The sequence below is a fragment of the Loxodonta africana genome, chromosome 22 (assembly GCF_030014295.1).
Source record: "Loxodonta africana isolate mLoxAfr1 chromosome 22, mLoxAfr1.hap2, whole genome shotgun sequence".
Taxonomy (NCBI): domain Eukaryota; kingdom Metazoa; phylum Chordata; class Mammalia; order Proboscidea; family Elephantidae; genus Loxodonta; species Loxodonta africana.
The window spans coordinates 39089052-39107500 of NC_087363.1; the positions used below are offsets into that span (position 1 = coordinate 39089052).

The following is an 18449-nucleotide window of genomic DNA, read 5'->3' on the forward strand; positions in this document are numbered from 1 at the left end:
CCAATTCCGACATTTCTCCCACTCCTGCCTGCTGGCCCTGGTCCAGTGCAGAACAGCCCCCATCCCCTCTGCTTCCAGACTCCCTCAGTGCATCATGGGAAATCTTATGAAAAAAAGCAGCCCTGAAACTATTTTCCTGCCCAGGATGAGTGAAAATCTGGAGTGTTACTGTAAAGTGATCTCTTTTTCATCTTCTCATTTATTTTTTTAACCACTGCTTATCCAGGTCCAGCTACGGGTTCCCAGGTAACAGGGGAGAGGTACGCTCTGAACAAGCAACGCAGGGCAGGACCTCCCAACTGTAACCTCAGGACGGCCCTCAGACCATCCTCAGTGCTTATGGGAAAACTGGGGAAAGATGACACATCAGACGGTGCCGCTGCAAGACAGGGTTAAGGACAATGCACCCAATAAACAAGCCCAGGGCTTTAATTAAAACGTCCCAGTTCTTCCGATGTTTATCTTGGTGCCAGAGCGGGGCTGGGGAAAACAAGCGGCCTGGCGGCTGTTTACTTACCTTGAGCTATATCGAGGCACTGCATGGACAGCATCCAGTAATAATAGGCCGCATCATTAAATCTGCTCTCCACCACGGCATTGTGTGTGAGCTGCTCCAGCACCCTGACCGCCTCCCCCTGCCGCCCGGCCTTGTGGAACGCTACAAGGGGCACAAGAGCACACACGTCTGGGGGTCAGTGAGGAAGCAGGACAGAGCTCTGTGGGGCCTGCAGGGGCTGCTTTGGAGGCAGGAGACTTGGCGGAACATCTGTGGCGTTTCGTTGCTGGGAGCTATAAATAACCAAGGCTACCTCCTGGTAAAGTGCAGTGAGTTAGACTCTTTTTCATATGGGAAAGGCAACCGACTTTGGAAAGACAAAAAGAAAAACCTGAGAGACCACTCTTAACTGGCCAGCACTTGCAGGTCTTGAGGCCCAATGCCAGGGCGAAGCATGAGGACAGGTTCTGCTCATCTTCAGCTAGGTTCTGCCCCTGTCCCACCCACCCCAGGGCAGAGCTCTGTGACTCCCAAGGCCATACTACCGAGACCTGGCACTTTTATCAGGCTGGGCGGCTTATGAAGCACTTTCGTCATCGATGACCTCACTGCATCGCCACAGCAGGCTTATGAAGAATTATGAACAGACTTATGGTTATTATCCGCGCCTCCCCCCCCCCGCCCCTTTTATGGCAATGAAATGGCCTTCGCCAGGTAAAGGGAAACTGGAGACCCAGCTTAAGTACTCGGGCTGTCTTCAACTGAGTGCTTTTCAATGAAACCCCCTCAAGAGCTGGCTCTGTTCTCACAACCAAACAAGTAAAAAAAAAAAAAAAAAATCACTCATACATCCACTTAACAGAAATTTCCTGAGTGCCTGGTACGTGGCCAGACCCCAGGACATCAGGGGCTGCCAGAGCAGCACTTCCAGCTGTGACAGGCACCCCACATGTGGCACTCGCATGATCCAAATCTGCTTTTAGAGAAGGAAAAGGTCTTGCCTTTGTTCCACTCTCATCTCCAGTCTCCCGTCTGAGTACCAAGTTACTATGGCGATGGATTCTTGGAAGGGCAGACACAGACAGATGGATAGGTTGATGTGTTTTGCCCAAACATGCAGCTACTTCAGCAACTGGGTGCTCTGGAAATGCTGAAGCAGAGAGAACACGCTGTCCTTCAAAGGGGGCTTTTAGCGGAGGAGCTCCAAACGGGAGACATTTGTTCTGCAATGTGTCCGGAGGTGGCAACTGTTACCATATAGAAGTGTAAATGAGATGCTATGGAATATGACACACCCAGCTTCAACGAGAAGACTTCCTAAACAGGCAGCAAAACAGAGTCAGAAGAGCCGGATTTCCCAGGCAGACAGACCTTGGTCTAGTTCCGGCTCTGCCGCTCGGTGACTTTGCACGGCACTTTTAGCCTCTGTGGCTCTCTAGGGCTACTGGGAAGATTCAAGGTTATGTAGGTTAAGTGCCTAGTCAGGGCCTGACACGGAGAAGGCAGTCAATTTTTAAAATTATTATCAGTTGAAGCTCTATACTTCCTCTAGCTCCTGTTCCAGACACTGCCACACTTCACCTGCAGACCATTTTTCCAGTGGAAATAACTAGGAGCAGTGGCCACCCAGTTTATCTGAGCCAACAAGACCGGGGCTTCTATTCACTGCAGAGAAATGGCAGGCGAGCTCTGTGCCAGACACCTGGTGGGATCCTCTTACTTGTCCTCACAACATCCTAGCTCAATCCCCACGCTGCCACTTCCCAGCTCTGTGACTTCAGGCACCTCTTTAATAGTGCCCACACTTTGCTCAGTAATGCTGAGGCTCAGACAGAAGATCAGCCTGCCCGAGTTGTGCAGCCGGTGAGGGGTAGACCCAGGTCTGTCTGGTCCAGAGCCCCTGTTCTTGCCACGGCCCCACAGTCTCTCACCACCAAGCATCATGTCCCCAGGATTAAGTCTCTAGGTGGGGACCTACACAGGGGAGGGCTGGGCAGCCTCTTGAAATGTGTACCTCAGCAGTACCCCTTTGGAAAGAAACCGCTCTTTCTGTGTGGCCTACCTTTCTGGGCTTCCTCAAAACGATCGTTCTCTGCCAGCCACTGCGCGTAGGGCACGTAGATGTCATCCTTAAACTCGGGATGCTTCTCGCCCAAAGCAAAGGCCTGGAGGAAGGAGCAAGTGCACTCTTAATATAGCAGCCCCCGCAGCCCCCACGTCAGCCCTGCACTTGGCAGAGTCCATTAAGGATGTCATATTTTGCCAGCCTGACAACTCAGAGGGGTAGAGTCCTCCCCCAACCACCACCCCCAGAAATGCAAAAACAAATCAGCTCTTTGAAAACAAAAGGCAATTAACAGCAATATGCAAGCGACTGGATTCAATAACAACACAGTCTGTTTCTGGACCACAGAAGCTGCGCAGAATCGGAAACATTTTATTTTGAGGGTTTGCGTGGGCTCCTGTAGCGCTGCAAGCAGATTTCTTTTAATTGCAGGTGACACCTAAGGAAACAGAATTGACATTATCATCACTGCTTATTAGCTGTCAAAGATGACGGTGGACTTGGTGCAGCGCAGGCGGGACACAGTTGCTGCTTTAACCCAGCCGCAGAACCACCTGTCAGGCCTCTCCTCAGTTTACAGAAACAGGATCAGGAGAACCAGAAAATGAGTCGAAGGGAAAACTGCACATGGCGACTGGGAAAAAGTCGTCCTGATGCACAGCAAACGACCGAGCACTTCCAAGATGCTTTAATTTATGCTGCTTGAAAAGTCTCCTTCTGATAAATTTATCTTGAGAAAGCCATTATTTCCTCTGTCACTGGCCCCATCTTTTCTCACCAGTGACCTTGTCATCTCACCAAATGGAGCCACTCAGAGGGCAGACAAGTCAGACAGCTCTTACCCAGAAAGGGTCTCGCTGGTCCCTCAGTAAAACAGACCAGGGGCGGGGGTTGCTGCAATGCAGCCTCTAATCCTCAGCTGTGATGGACTGCCCTCCAGAAAACAGGAAGCCAGTGAGCTTGAGGCTGGAAGTCAGACCAGAGGCAGTGGCACACTTGCTGCCTCTGCCAGAGACGCCCACCATCTTTCCAGCTGGCGAGGCTGCTCCTTCTCAACCACCCCTCACACCAGAGGAGTCAAGGTGAGTGGGCAGGAGGGAGCTGAAGAGCTGGCCCCTGCGATGCCTCTAGCAGCTCCTTACCTGGAAAGTCTAGGTGGCTTTTTCCGCCAAAATGCCACCCAGCGGATTTTAAATGTCACATAGGTGCATCTCCATGTCAGAGATGCGTGCGAGCCTATGGTGCTGGTCTGAGGCAGCTCGGACCCACTGCCGTGTTAACTCTCCCATGCCTAGGGCCTGGCACAGGGCGGGCAACCAATAAAGATTTCCTGAATGAACAAATGAACAAACAAATGGATACTGGGACTGGAAAGACCCTCCAAGATACTCTGGCTCTGAGAATTTGTCTCCTTACTGCCAGGCCAATGTTCATTCCCATGATGACTACAGCTGCTCACCATCCAAACCCAAAGGTCCCTTGCACCCACCTGCCTGCATCCCAGGGCTCTGGCAGACCCCTAATCCACGAGGAGCACTCTCCCCTCACCTCATCCCAGCGCTGTGTCTCCACATGCAGCTGAACCAAGGACTTCAGATCGCCAATCTTCAGGTAGGTCTCGGCAGCATAGCCGGGATTATCGAGCTTCTTAAAGTACTGTGCACACATCAGCAGGGGCTCCCGCTCAGCCTTGTCCAGCTTGCGGGCAATGTCGATCAACCTGGAGAGGCAGAGGGGAGCCTGATGGAAGGGAGTGGCGTGGGCTTTGGTGTCTCCTGGAGGGCAGGCTCTGTGTCTGATTAGCTTGGCTACCCTCCCCGCCCCTGCCCCCGCGGTGCTCAGCACAGTGCACAGCCCCTGGGGGTGCTCTAGGATGGCTATTAAATGAGTGAATACCCACTCCAGAAACCTGCGTGGGGACCAAGAGGGCTGCCTGATCCAGGACACCACATCTCCCACACGTCACAGGGCCTGGGGAGAGACACCAGTCTACTGATCACCTGCCAGGTACCAAGCATGGCGCCAGGAGCTGTCACATGTGTGATCTCAATTCATCTTCAAAACGTTAAGAGGTGGCTCTACTATCCCCATCTTAGGGTGTCAGGTGAAGCCAGGAAGTGGCAGAGTGCTCTTCCCACCCCCATTTCAGGAACCCTCATAGGAAAGTGGAGGCGAGGCTAACGTGTTCTCCAGGGACAGGACCTCCACAGGAGAGGCAGGAAAGGATGTCTGGGCGTGTGCTGAGCTCTGAAGATGGGCCTGTGGGGAATGCCAGGCTGTATCTCCTCACGTGTATCTCCTCCCTTATGTGCCAGGTGCTTACCACCAGCAAGGGGCCACAGTGGTCACCGAATGCTACCTCTTCCCCTAGGGGGTGGGGTGGAACATGCTTGTCCCTTCGGGTCGGGTTGGGTCTGGGGTAAGCCAGCACTCCCAGGGAAAGGGGTTCTCCCCAGCCTGCTGTTTGAGAGAAGGGAAGGGGAAGCAGCTGTAACAGATCCTCTGTTCCAGAGACAGGCAAGCTCAGGGAGGCCTGTCAATCTCTACTTAAAATAATAAAAGCATCTAAAAATAACACTCCCAGGTGGTAAAGGACATGTTTTTAGGGAAAGGTAGCACAGGCAGCCCCTTAACGCGCCCACCCGCAAATCAAACTGAATGTCCCTATAGGGGCACCTTTGACAATCAGACTTTGAAAGGGACAGAAAATGCTTCACTAGTTAAGTACCTCCAGGGCAACCTGGTAAGTATCACTTGCAAATGAAAGTGACAGGAAAAACTGGAGAGGAGAGAGGGGCTCTAAATCTGCCTGGCTTTCTCCCACCACACCTTTTACAAAAAGCATACTACTGGGGGCAAATCTGTGCCTCTGTCTTTCAGAAACTACTCTTGGACAAGAGAAGGATGGAACAGGTCACCCTCTGAGGCCCCTTTGTGAGGAGAACAGGTGGCAACTATCATTATGAACCATCCCCTCTCTGCCCTCCCCAAGTCCTGCCTCTGCCACAGACACCTTGTAGACCTCGATGTTGCTTCCAGAATGACTGGCAGCCTTTGGGGCTCAGACTGGGCCCAGCCTCAGGAGCCCCCTTGCCCTCTCTCCTTCACCAGCTGCAGCCACCTTCCTTGGCTGTGAGAGGACAAAACCTTTACCCCGGGGTCTGAAGCTCTCAAGAGTCTCTTTGTGCAGCCGACCTCCAGCTCGCGCCTCTTCCTCTCTTTATCGGTCTAGACAAGTGGTATTTCCAACCCCTCAGGCTAAGTGCACAATCAGACTTCAACTCCCCACCCAACCAGATGCTGCCTCCTCTCAGGTCCTGTGGGCTCCAGCTCCTCCAGGTCTCTCTCATCCCCTCAGCAGCGACATTTCCCCTGGTCTACTGCACTGGCCATGTATCTGGTTCCCTGTCCTCTACTTTTTCCTCTCCTGCCCCTGTGGTCTTCCAACAGCACACCACTGACCAAGGCCTCCCTTGGGTCCTCAGTACCTACTGACAGATATGAACTCTTCAGTTTGGCATTTGGGGCCCTCCCGGATCTGGCCAGCCTTCCTCTGCCCACCCCTTGCCCCATACCCCTTTCATCTCAGTCACTGCAGATTCTCTCCCTCAGACTGCTCTTCCTGCCTGCACCTCCTTCCCCTTCGTACCACCTCTGTCTGTTGAGATTCTTCAAAACCGTCATATAAAGACTACTCCTATGAGACGACATCCATAGTTCCTCCCTTGAGAATGCATGTTTCCTTCCCTTATGTGCCTAGAACTTTCTTTTTCTTTTTAGTTTCTACCATGAACACACATCATGGGCATGGAAACCAGCCATATTTGAGTTTGAAGCTCAGCTCCACTACTTCCCAAATGTCTGGCCCTTTGCAGATGGCTTGCTATTTGAGCCTTGGTCTCCTCCATGGATCCTCAGGACGGGGGAGGACCGAAAGCCTGCTAGTTGGCTGTGCCACGCTCACAGTAGGGGCTCAGCGATGTCATGGCCTCCCCTTCATTCCCCGCTACCCTTTCCCCAGGGGCTCAGTAAGCTTCTCAAAGATAGCGACCACATTATTCAATCTCTGTGTCTCCCAAGGAACCTGGTCTTAGCACATTTGGTTTAGATATTCAGAGAAACACTATTTTTTCCCTTGTCAGTCAAAGCCGAGAGCTAACATGGCACAACATGCTGCCAAGTGCCTCTTAGGGCAGGACTGGAGACCTACGTGTCCACCCAGCCGTGGTCGCCGCTGATCTCAATAGCCTTGGCGTGCTCCCCTGCTGAGACGTACATCTCCACGGCGGCTTTGGGCTCGTTGATATTTCTGGCCCAGTCAGCCTGTTTGGTGATTAGCATCTTTGTTTCTTTGGGGTCTTCAGATCCAAGGAAATCCTGAGGAAGCACAACAAACAAAAACACTCCGGATTAGGACTTCCCGCTGCCAGCATTACGTCAGACTGCTGAAAGCTGGAGCAAGGAAGGGTTGCATTTGGCTGAAGCGGCGATCCGGATACAGGCTGGAGCCCATCCCTGTGCAGGGGTTGGGAGGCAGTCCCAGGTGTCAGGGAGGAGGCGCAGGGGCTTTCCCAGAGGTGTTCCTTTGGGTACAAAGACACTGGATGGTGTCAAGGACTATGGCTCTCAATGTTGCCTTCCCTTTCCACTAATGAACATTTTTCTGCAGCTAAACAACACTTTCTGGAGTCTCTGGAGCACTGCACAAATTCTGCAACGTGCATAGTGTATGATCAGGTTACTCTGTCTCTCTCAAATACAGTTTGAGATACATGTGACTATCCCTATATAGTGACTGTATATCTGGTCGGTCCAATTTCAAATACACAGACCTATAATCTTTATTCCTATCACATGGATGATACCACATGCCTCAGTGAGGCTGTGAACATGGTCCCCTAAACATAAACAAATGATTTAAAGAGTTGCAGCAAAGCCTCTCTGTGCCCCCCATTCCCACCACCACACTCAAAGTAGTCTTCTCATCTGTTCTCTGAAATGGGCTGTTGCCTGAAATTAGGGAGTCATCCCATCGGCCTTGCCCCCAGATACGTGCCTAGGACAGATAAGGAGCAGAAATGGTTTTGGTCAAGTACTTTCCAGATGAATGGTGTCCAATCCTGTCCCAAGATCAGATCTGCAGGGGTGGGGACTGATGCAACTATGGGGCAAGCAGGAGGCCATGGGGGGCCTGAGGTGAGAGGGGTGCCCTCCAGAGAGCACAGGAAGGAGAAAGGCCTGGATCTGGAGGCTCAGGAAGCTGGACTGCAGGCGCCTCTGTTGTCTCCATCACACAGGTGCCTCCGAAGGCCATGCCCAGCTTCCCTGGGTTGGCCCTGGAAGGTGTGAGAAGACAATCTCAGAAAGTCACCTCTTTTCAGGATACAGTTACTCAGAATATGTACGTGGGAGCTTGCCAGAGTTGAAGCAGCACTGGTGTTGACATTTTTCAAGGTGTGGCTTCTCGAAAAGGGAGCTTGAGAGTACTTGGAGGCCAGATCTGCATTACCAGCAAGAAGCGGTTTGTCTTACGAATAATGTACCTTCAGAGAGTGCTCTGGTGTCAGCCTTGCGAAGCAGAGAGAAAGCATTCCATCTCCCCTGATTAGCACTCATTTGTCAGGAAAGTACCGCTAACGCTTGCTAAAGACCCACTGGAACAATTAGCTCCTTTTTTTTCCCTCCCATTTGCTTTCAGGGTAATTGTGTAGCCCCTAAAATAACAGACTGGATTGGGGTAAGACAATCAAATGCTTTAAAAAGGGGAGGGAGGGGCATAGTTTACCCTGGTGCTGGGGACCTAATAAAAGATAAGCCCCCTGAGGCGACCTTTGGGTCCCTCTGGAGTTCACAAAGGGAACCAGTTGCTGTCGAGTCAATTCCGACTCATAGTGACCCTATAGGACAGAACAGAACTGCCCCATAAAGTTTCCAAGGAGTGGCTGGTGAATTCGAACTGCTGACCTTTTGGTTAACAGCTGTGCTCTTAACCACTGGACAACCAGGGCTCGAGGCTTGGAAAGCAGCCATCAACTATCTGAAAACACCCGATTTGGACCATTATGGCCACTTCTTTTACTCTTGGCAGCTACAACGATGTACATCCTTTGTATCAGTACAAAGCTGGCAACTCTGCTAACCTGGTTGGTTAAATGAGGTTAATCAGCTGGGGGAAAAGGCATCATAAAAGAATAGAAATGTCCTTCAAAGGGACTTCAGGGAGTGCTCAGGAGACTTGGGGTGACTACACTGAAAAGGGTCAGAGGCTAAGAGAGAGCTGTAAATGAGGGTCGATCACCAGAAAAAGCCAGCCAGGCACATGGCTCACAGGCTGGAGGGCCTTCTCTGCCAGGAGCTCAGGGAGGGCTGACTTCATGGAAGCCGAGTCTAAGTGGTTCCTTCAAGGCTCAACAAACTGGGTTTTCAAAGGCTTTTTGGTTCCATGAAGCTAATTTACACGTTATCTGGGGCCATGGCAAAGACTTTGTCTTGGAGTGGACAGAAAGAGGCTGTGCTGAGTGATGAATGAGACTAAACAGTGTTCCCATGCTTGGTGATTTTGATAAGGATGTACTACATAAGAGTTAAGAGCATTATAATTCCCTTTATCACCATATAAACATGTCACTTATCCGGAAAGCATACAATTTATTTGTACGTGGGAATGTAATTTAAAAATTTTCCGAAAACCAGATTGAATCTTGGGAAGCAATTTTCAAGTAAACAAAAACATGCCATGTTAATAAGCACTGTATTTCTCCCCCCTCCCCCCCAAAAACATAATGTGTATATACACATTTTCTCAAATTCAGACTATTGGGTGGGGGGCGGGGGGTGTCACTGAAATGCAACCAACCTACTTGGAATTGTGATCAAAAACTAAAACCAAAAACAACACCCAGAGTATTTACCTTCACAGAGACAGACCAGATGGAGTGTGTAAATGGCTGTATTTCTGGGTAGAAGACTGTGGCGCACAGAGCCCAGTGGAAATGCACAGAAGGGCTCAGTGCAGGGCAAGGGACAGGCTGGCTAGGGAATGGCCTGAGGGATGCCCACTCCATGGTCATGCTTGGCCCTCTCATTTTCCTAACCTCCGTACAGCTTGGTATTTATAAAAGGCTTTCCCATACGTTATTTTCTGCATTTCTCAGAGCTAAACTGAGCGGTAGGCGTGTTACCCTCTTAGGAGGGGATGCAGGCTCCACAGCGTGCGTAGGCTTTCCTCAGGTCACCCTCCAGGAAGGACTAGGACTCGTGCCGGGTCTCTGGATGACAAGGCGTTTTCTACCAAGCCACAGCTGCCTGCTTGGTGAAGAGGCTTCGGGGCTCCATGAAGGGCCGTCTGTCCAATGCCCAGTTGTTCCTGATGCTTTGATTCTACCTCTAGGAATTCAATCCTTTAGCTTAAGGTTTTATCCTCAGTTAAAATTTTGTTCTCCCTCAGAGAGAAGCACTGACTTGGTGTTCACAGTATCAATATATTACTAAATCTTGTATGTGTCTGTGGCGAAGGAATAAAGTTGAGGAGGAAAAAATGAAGAGAACATGAGGCACCTTGGGTCTGAGGCGGGAGAGAAGGAAGCACTAAGGCGAAGAGACAGGCTAGCGGCACAGGTGCTCCTTAGGTACCGATGAACAATGACTCCTGAAGCTACATTACAGGAACCTGAACTACAACTTACAGTCTAAGGAGCTAATAGGTGGTGGACAATAAAAGAGCATAGCCATGTTCAAGAACAGAAAAGCAGAAAGAAATGGGGGAATATTTTCCATCTTGGGCTCGAGAGATAGATAACTACCATTAATAGCCACTAATTGATTGTGGCTGATGACTCACTTAACAACATTTCTGAGAGCCTCTTCTGACACTACCGGGAAAGGCCGTTTAACAAAGGTACCTCCTAGAGGAAGAGCCTCATTGCTTGATGGGCCCAAGGCTCTTTTACCCTCGAATTAGGCTGAGCTGCAAATGTCCCGACTGGTCTGGGCCGCTTAGTAGGACTCATTCTCTCCAAAGCCTTTAGGAGGCTGACCCAGGAAGAGCGTCTGCCACACATCCCTTTAAAGGCCCACATCTACTGGGGACTAGCTTTAATGAGGGCCTCCACATCCAAAACGGGATCCCCACCGCCACCCACCTGGGTATATGTGGAGCCACTCTATGCCTGCCACAGTGGTGTGACGTGCACTTGAGGACAGGGGCTGTCATGGAATCCCAGAGAGCAGGCACTTAGGAAATCTTGGCTGGGGTGAACCACATGGCTGGTAAGACTAGCTCAGGCCTGAGGACACTGATTCTTGGTGGCTCCCCATAAAGGTTTGAGAAAATTTGTGGGAGAATTTGCCCTGTTCTCTGAACGCTCTCAAGGGATTATGCTGGCTCAGACTCCCAGCCTATCCAGCTCTGTTGCTGATGGAGGCCTGAGCTGTCATACTGTCCCTTTGATGTCAGCCTTAGAGGGCAGCTTTAGGTAAGTTTTGCCCAGTAGCCATGGATAGTCCCTCTGTTTACCAATTTGCCCACATGCTTTCTGAAGCTGTTGCTATTTTCTGTCTGTACCACTTCTTAGGGTAAACAACTTGGACACCACAGTGTCAAAACTCTAGTGGGTTCCAAGTGACAGCTGGGGCCTGGGATGTGGGTGGATTACCTTGGCGTATTCAAACATGCGGAGGTCGGTGTACATGTCAAGTGCAAGGTTTTCGTGCCCACTCCTCTTGTACAATTTGGCAGCTTCGTGAAACTTCCCCTGGTAGGCAAACACATCTGCCAGAAACAGGTCATTGTTGGTCTCTCCCCGCTTCTTCCTCTCCTGGAAAAATTAGAAGCACAGGAAATGGCTTCTGCAGCCATGGGTAGGAAGCAGCCCTTACAAAGGTTACATGTTGCTATTTCCAGTTAAGCCCCTGGGCCTTCCTACTGGAACCTATCCTTGGCTCCTGGGCTGTTGTGTCTCTCACCTAGGTGTCTGGTAGGAACACTCAAAAATAAAAACGGATTTTTTTTCAGACAAGTGAAGATCAAAAAAGATCACAAAGATGCAGACCTTTGTTTGTTTAATGGAAATTCTTCAGGGTTGTTTTCCTGTATTTTCTTTCAAGGCAACAATGGGGGAAGTTAGGATGGTGTGAGCTCCCACCTACTGGAGGCACCTAAGCTTCAAGACCCACGAAATCCCCAGGCTTGGCTTGGCAACTTGTAGTCCATGATGATGGCGGACAAAGAGAAAGTTTAGGGTTTCTGCCTGAGAAGGGGACCGAGACAACAGGACAAGAAGTCTTACTATGTTGCTGTGTCTAGAGAGAAGGTAAGAAATAACATGTACTGAGCATCCACCAGGTGCCAGGTATACACTTTATGTACCAGTTGCCATCAAGTCGATTCCAACTCATGGCCACCTCATGTATTGCCTAGAGTAGAACTGCTCCACAGGGTTTTTAAGACCTTTTGGAAGCAGATTGCCAGGCCTTTCTTCTGTGGTGCCTTTTGGTTAGTAATCAAGCACTATTTGCTTGCACCATGCAGGAGCTCCTACTTTATACACACTGTCCCCTAGATATATGTACGTGCACGCACACACACATACACACACACACAGATGCTTAGCAGTGCCGAGGACGAAGAGAAGTAATCTGCCACACTCCTTCCTCCTGTGTTAGGGAACATTCATTAGTCTACAGTTCAAGTATTTGTAAACACTCAATAGCATCCAAGCTCTCATTCCCAGCAGATTCCTTTTGCTGTTTTCTAGCAAGTATATCACAGTAGAGGAAGATGAGACATTGAATCAAACTCCTAGACAAGCTGGTGAAAGTTTTAACAGCTGGAGGCAACATGCTTCCTCACTGACAAATAATTTAAAAAAGAAAAAAGAAAAAAAAAACCCAACCCTGTGCATAGTTTGGGCTAATCAGTCAAACTAAATCCTAACAGTAGGAAATAAATTAAAACCTTGTAACAAGATAAAGACATAGGTTTCACTAGGCAAAAGATTTAGGCCATAGCCATTCTAGGCCACAGAATATTGCCATTATCCATAAAGTGACTTATGCACACTCAGTTTGTACACACCAATAGGGGCAGATTTTCCTCGTTGTACGTACAGTCATATCTCACCTACCCAAAAGGAACCAGTAAGGAACCTCATTTCTCTGGAATTAATGCTGAAGACCCAGAAGCAAGCAACTAAGGCCTCAGAGGAGCCCAAAGTAATCCTTAATCAAACCCAATTTAAGCTTTTTCAAGAGACAATTCTTAGTTTGTTTCAACTGACTCCCCAGTTCACAGCACATTAGAAGAGGCAGACATTTTAAACTCAGTAAGACATGATAAATGATAAGCATTGACCCTCTCAGAGCTTTGTTATCTTTTGCATAGAGAAAAATTAGATTCCAGGGCTTCAGATGAAGACCCCTAGGTCCTGGCCAGTTGGTTCACAAATGAAAGCCACTGATAATTAGCAGCACTGGGCACTGCAGACAGATGGCTCAGCACCAACCCTGGACCACGTCAAGCAGGCAGCAGAACAGACCCTCTTCATAATGAGCTGGGTGTGCCGTGGATGGGGAGGGCGCACCAGGGACAGCTTCTTTAGATGGGTAACCTGGTGTAGGGCAAAGGAGGAGCCTGGGAAACACACGGAACTGGGTTTGAATTCCAACTGAGCTTTTGGTGATAGGCCCTTGAGGAGGTGACACAGTCCCTTTGGGCCTTAAGTTTCCTCATCTATACAAGAGGGATAAATACTAACAGCAGCATTGAGTTGTAAGGATAGAAGGTAATGTACACTGAGTGCTGCAGATAATGCACACATGGATCAAGCACAGGGCACAGGGCAGGCACTCAGTGAATGGCAAGTACGATTAGGCTGAGCAGGCTGTGAGCTCCTGCAGGCCTCTCTCCTCCTCTCTTTCTCCACTGTGCTTGGCATGGGGCTTGGCCCACAGCAAGTGTTTATTATGCCGAATGGAACTGAAGGGACAAGACATTTTGCTGATTTCCTCACTGCTTTCATATGGGAATTCAAATGTATCTCACATTCCCATAACCTCACAATAAATCTGTGCAGGAGAGAAAATATGGATGCCTTTTTACAGACAACTCGATAGCACGAGACACACACATTCAGAATGTGGCCCATCATCACCAGGCTGACTGACCAGCTTCTTTAGCCCATCCCAGCCCTATCTGGTTTGCCTGATGAGGCCGGCTGCTCAGCTAGGAGTGGCAGGGCTGGGTGGGCAGGGCTGCAGCATGCCTCCCTCCTCCAAGTCCCCTTGGTGGGGATGAGGTGTAGATCATGTGCAGCTTGGCAGCGCCTCTGATACCAGCAGATTATCGCAGAAGTGCTCGGCTGCTAACCAAAAGGCTGGAAGTTCAAACCCATCAGCTGCTCCTCAGAGAAAAGACCAGGTGATCTGCTCCCGTAAAGATTTCAGCCTAGGAAACCCCACGGGGCAGTTGTACTCTGTCCTATCGGTTTGCTATGAGTCAGAATCGACTCTATGGCAAACAACAGAGAATGGGAACTGGCTAAAAGCCACCACAGGGATGAAGACCTGCTATTTTGAGTCTACTTAATCCTCACAGCAACCCTGCGAGGAAGGCCCCGTTATCCCAAGCTCAGAGAGATCAGGTGTCCACGTGGTGCTGCCCAGCCCTGCCCACCACAGTGCACTGTCCCTGCCATGTGGCCACTCTGCCCCTGGGGCCCCAGCAGGCTCTGTCCACGTGTCCTGGGGCTCTCGCTGCTAGAAGTGCTGCTGGCACCTGCTGGCCCTGAGTCTGTGCTTCCCTGAGAAGGAAGAACCCTTAGTTCATTCTTTACCTCGATGCTGTTGATGAGCTCTAAGTATCGGAGGTCTTGTACTCTGGTGAAAGCCTATGAGGGAAGAAATGAAGAATAAAATCAGCTGCCTTCTGGGCTTCAAAAGGGGGTGATTGGCTGGGGCGGGGAGTCAAGCTTTAGAGAGTGAGCCAGTAAGGACGGGAAAAAAGGCAAGCATTGATTAATCATCACATATTCACGTGGGTTACACCACCCCATGAGACAACGCTTTATCCCTGGGATTAGCCTATTAAAAAAACAGCAAAGAAGTCCTGCCTAGATCAATGACTTTGGGATGAGGTAAAACAAAACTATGATAAGTGCACTCTGTGATGACGCCTGCCTGGGAGAGCCTCTATTCAACAGGAAAAAATGAGCCTGTCTGACACACTGAATGGATGAAATGTAAGAGAAGAGAGGAGGGAGGACAGGGCTGGAAATCATTCCTTCCTCCCCTCCCACCCCACCCCGCCACAGGTTCCAGATGGAAGCCAACTCAGAGGCTGCAAGCTTCCTAGGTGACTTGGAAAGCAGGAGACAGCTATGCTTACTGGAGAGGGTAGGGAGTGCAATAAACAAGGGGCATCCAGGGCTCATACAGTTGGGGAGGAGAAGAAAGGTGAAAAGGAATAGAGAGGGGCTCTGGGAAGAGGGGGGAGTCAGGGAATGAATCACTCTGAGTCCCTGGAAGGCAAATTCTTATGTAAATCCTAAAAGTTCAGCCCGTGCCTTGGACTCCTAAAGCCAGGGACTGTAACCGATGGGCTGCTAGAAGTTTTTAGGCAGCCTCTCCGGCAGATCGATGTTAGCTGAGCCTCCTTTCCTTCTTACGGATTCTGAAAGGGGTTTAGAGGAGCACGGCCCCCCAAGACAGGCTATGCTGCCACATTTCTATCCACCTGCGCTTCTTTAAATGTTCCCATTTGAATCGGGCTGGCATGCGCCCAGAGGAGGCAAAGCTAGAAGCCCTTAGAATTTAAAGTGCTGAAGACCACCCAGGCCACTTGCAGCCTCTACTTTGCTGCATGACACCCTCCAACCTGAAAAGGCCTGGGGAAATGAGCAAGTCATCAGCCTTGGGCTGGCTCATAGCTTACCACATTGTGACTCCATCATTTCATTCCACAGAGTCAGGCACCCTGCCAGGGCCTGGGGACCTGGAAATGAATACGAAGAGGCCCTGTCTACTCTGCTCGATTTGGGGGCTCACACATTTTAGAAGGGGAGGTGGGTAGATAAAAAGAGACCTTAATTCTCCTGAGCTAAGAGCTGTAGAAGTATGAACTCCATCCCCTTGAGAACACAGACTACTGTCTGAGCACAGGCAGAGGCAGGAGGCAGGATGAAATGTGGCGTCACAAGCTAGGAACTTGTCAACTGGGTATTCCTGAAGAGGAATTCCTGGAAAGGGTAAGATGGGCATCCCATGAGCAAAGGGATGGAGGGCTAAGAGCACCTGTGTTACATGTGAAAGGTCTAAGAAGCAAAACTTACTGATCTGGGTTTCCTTAAAGCAGCATGAGAGAAGAAAGCTGGACTGCCCAGCCAACGACAGAAAGGGAAAAGGGAAGGGGCATTCCAGGCCTCAGGCGTATCTCTGGGACTTTCCAGCTGTGGGCCTTGAGCCTGCTTCCCTTGCCTCCGGGCTCCCACTAACTTCTTTGTGAATAAGGGTCAAGCTAGTGACGCCTCTCCACTGTTCTTTCTAGTTCTGCTGGGCTAGGATTCCAGGATTCTTCCGTGAGAAAGCTGCGTCCGAGTTCCTTCAGCCCAGACAGTCTGCAGAGTCAGGGGGGTGTTGCTCACAGTGGTCAGTCACGCAGCCCCAGCCTCGTGAAGAACCTCAGTGGGTGGAAGCAGAGGGAAATGCGGGAACAGGGCAGCGACCAGGCACTAAGCAGCTCTCCTCTGCCATCTAGTGGAGAGGCTGGTCTATCACCTTCCTCCCCCATGTCCAGATCTCTGTTTGCAGAGTGACTTGGCAAAGCTGAAAAAAGAAAGGCCTGGGGATTTGAGATTTGAATACAGTGATAAAGTCCTAGTCTCTGGTTGAAATCTTGCGGCTTGAATACAGTCACTTCAGTCCTCAGGGAACGTTTGAGGGGGTGCAGGTTAAATGTAGAGCCCTTAAAAGGTCTAAGGCACCATGCAAGGCAATGAGCGTTATACAAAGATGAGGTAGCCATTTAGTTCTCCAGTTGAGGAAATGACAACCTAGTAGGGAGACTTGTGATTTCACCCCAATGCTTTGTTATTCTTTGCCCTGCCTGGATTTCTGGGTGGGGCAGGAGAGGCCTACTCCCTCCATGGAATGCTTCCTGCTCCCCTGAATTCTTAAAGCCTTCCTCTATGACCACTTGTTTCTGACACTTAATAGACTCAAAGCCATAACAGAGATAATTATGATTATATAGCAATAATTTTTACTTGTATACAAAGGCAGGCATTTCTACAACCCTTTCCAGTTTTAAAGTCCCTTTTGTAAGCACCTTGTTTAAGCCAATAACACCATGTGAGACACTTTAGAAATGGGAGGCCACGGTCACGTGGCTTATACACTGGTTCTCACCCAGGCCTCTGAGTCTTAGCCTGGTCTCAATCCATCTCCTTTCGTGCCTGAAGTCCTGACCTAACACAAGGATGCTTCACAGACTCCCTGAGTAGCAGTTCAGCAGCATGGGCAAAGTAAGTGTCTGATTAATTGACTGTGGGAAGATAGAGAGGGAAGGGAGAAGACAGGGTGGGGCTGGAACTATTCCTTCCGTCCCCCTACCTCAAGTTCTAGATGGAAACCCACATCAGAACATGGCTGAGCTTTTCCTAAGGTGCAGAAAGGGGTCAAATATTTTCAGCCATTTCTGCAGTTTTAATAGACTAAGCCAGGAAATGACATCATGAATCAAATTCATGAATCGTGCCTATGCTGCGATGAAGGTATGTGGGAAGTGACTACATTTCTCTCAGAATCAAATAGCTGGCCATCTCCTCCTACTGGACTTAGCAGAGTGCTGAGAAAAATGGCACTGTTTAATAAATGGCCTAATGCTTAGGCCAATGATAAAAATACTATTTATTGAGTGCCTATTATCTGCTAGGCTCTTAGCTAGGTGCTTTATATAAATGATAGCTAATAAGAGTGATGGCTGGAACGTATCAAATGCTTATCCTGTGTCGGGCTTTTCACGCAATATTGTATTACAGCCTTACAAGTCTGGGAGGATGGCTCCTATCATCACCCTCATTTTAAAGATAGCAACCTTCAAAAGGTTGTTACCTGCCCAGGGTCACCGTGAAGAAGTGGCCAAGCCAAGACTTGAACCCAGGTCAGTCTCACTCCAAAGCCACTGCAGTATGCTTCTGCCTCTCCCTACGTCACCCTTCTGACTCCTGATGGGACCCTTCAAGGACCAAATTTCATCTCATGCTTACCTTCTTTGCTGTTTCAAACTCTAATCCTTCTAAAGCTTCCATGGCCAGGTCACGCCAGTCAGTGTCTGTTACACCCAAGCAAGCAATCTGGTAGGCTTCTTTGAACATTTTCCGATCCAGGTACTGGTACATTGGAGCAGACTGCAGAATTACATCAAAAGGAATAAAGATTGTTTTCAGAGCAATGGGAAGTCAGATTCATATACAGCCAGCTCCACATGTGTGAAAAGACTTAATTACAAATGCTCACAGAGTAACGCCACACTGATTAAACAGTACACTCTCAGCTTCACCCAGCCACACTCCCGTGCTTTCTATTCTGGCTCCCCCTTTCATAGACAAGCCACAGGTGTCAGCCATACACACTTCCCATGCATCCTTCCTGACACCACCTGCCTTCCCCTACCTCCAGGCCCACCTCCAGGCCTTACCACTCTTTACCCCCAGAGAACACTGACTTGGCTTCCAAGGCCCTGTTAAAATGTGGCCTCTTCTGGAAAGTCTTCCTTGACCCCTAAGCCCATCCCCAGGAAAGGAGTCTCTGCCCTTTGCTCAGGTCTCAGGCTGTGTGGCAATTACATGTCTGTCTCCCCACGAGCCTATGAACAACTTGAGGCAGCGGCTGGGC

General features: G+C 49.8%; 1 protein-coding gene across 7 annotated transcripts in view; it reads right to left on the reverse strand.

Annotated features, from left to right (window-relative positions):
- Nucleotides 1–18449, reverse strand: part of IFT122 (intraflagellar transport 122) — a 69664-nt gene that overhangs the window by 11897 nt on the left and 39318 nt on the right. For 6 of the 7 annotated variants that reach the window (XM_064274856.1, XM_064274855.1, XM_064274853.1 and 3 more), the window contains 7 exons: nucleotides 17822–17962; nucleotides 14393–14446; nucleotides 11216–11377; nucleotides 6772–6938; nucleotides 4110–4281; nucleotides 2559–2661; nucleotides 518–658 (listed from right to left, as the gene is read on the reverse strand). In XM_064274856.1, the coding sequence (XP_064130926.1) occupies nucleotides 518–658; nucleotides 2559–2661; nucleotides 4110–4281; nucleotides 6772–6938; nucleotides 11216–11377; nucleotides 14393–14446; nucleotides 17822–17962 (940 nt within the window). The remainder of the gene's footprint in view (nucleotides 1–517; nucleotides 659–2558; nucleotides 2662–4109; nucleotides 4282–6771; nucleotides 6939–11215; nucleotides 11378–14392; nucleotides 14447–17821; nucleotides 17963–18449) is intronic. The other variant, XM_064274854.1, reaches the window with a different exon arrangement.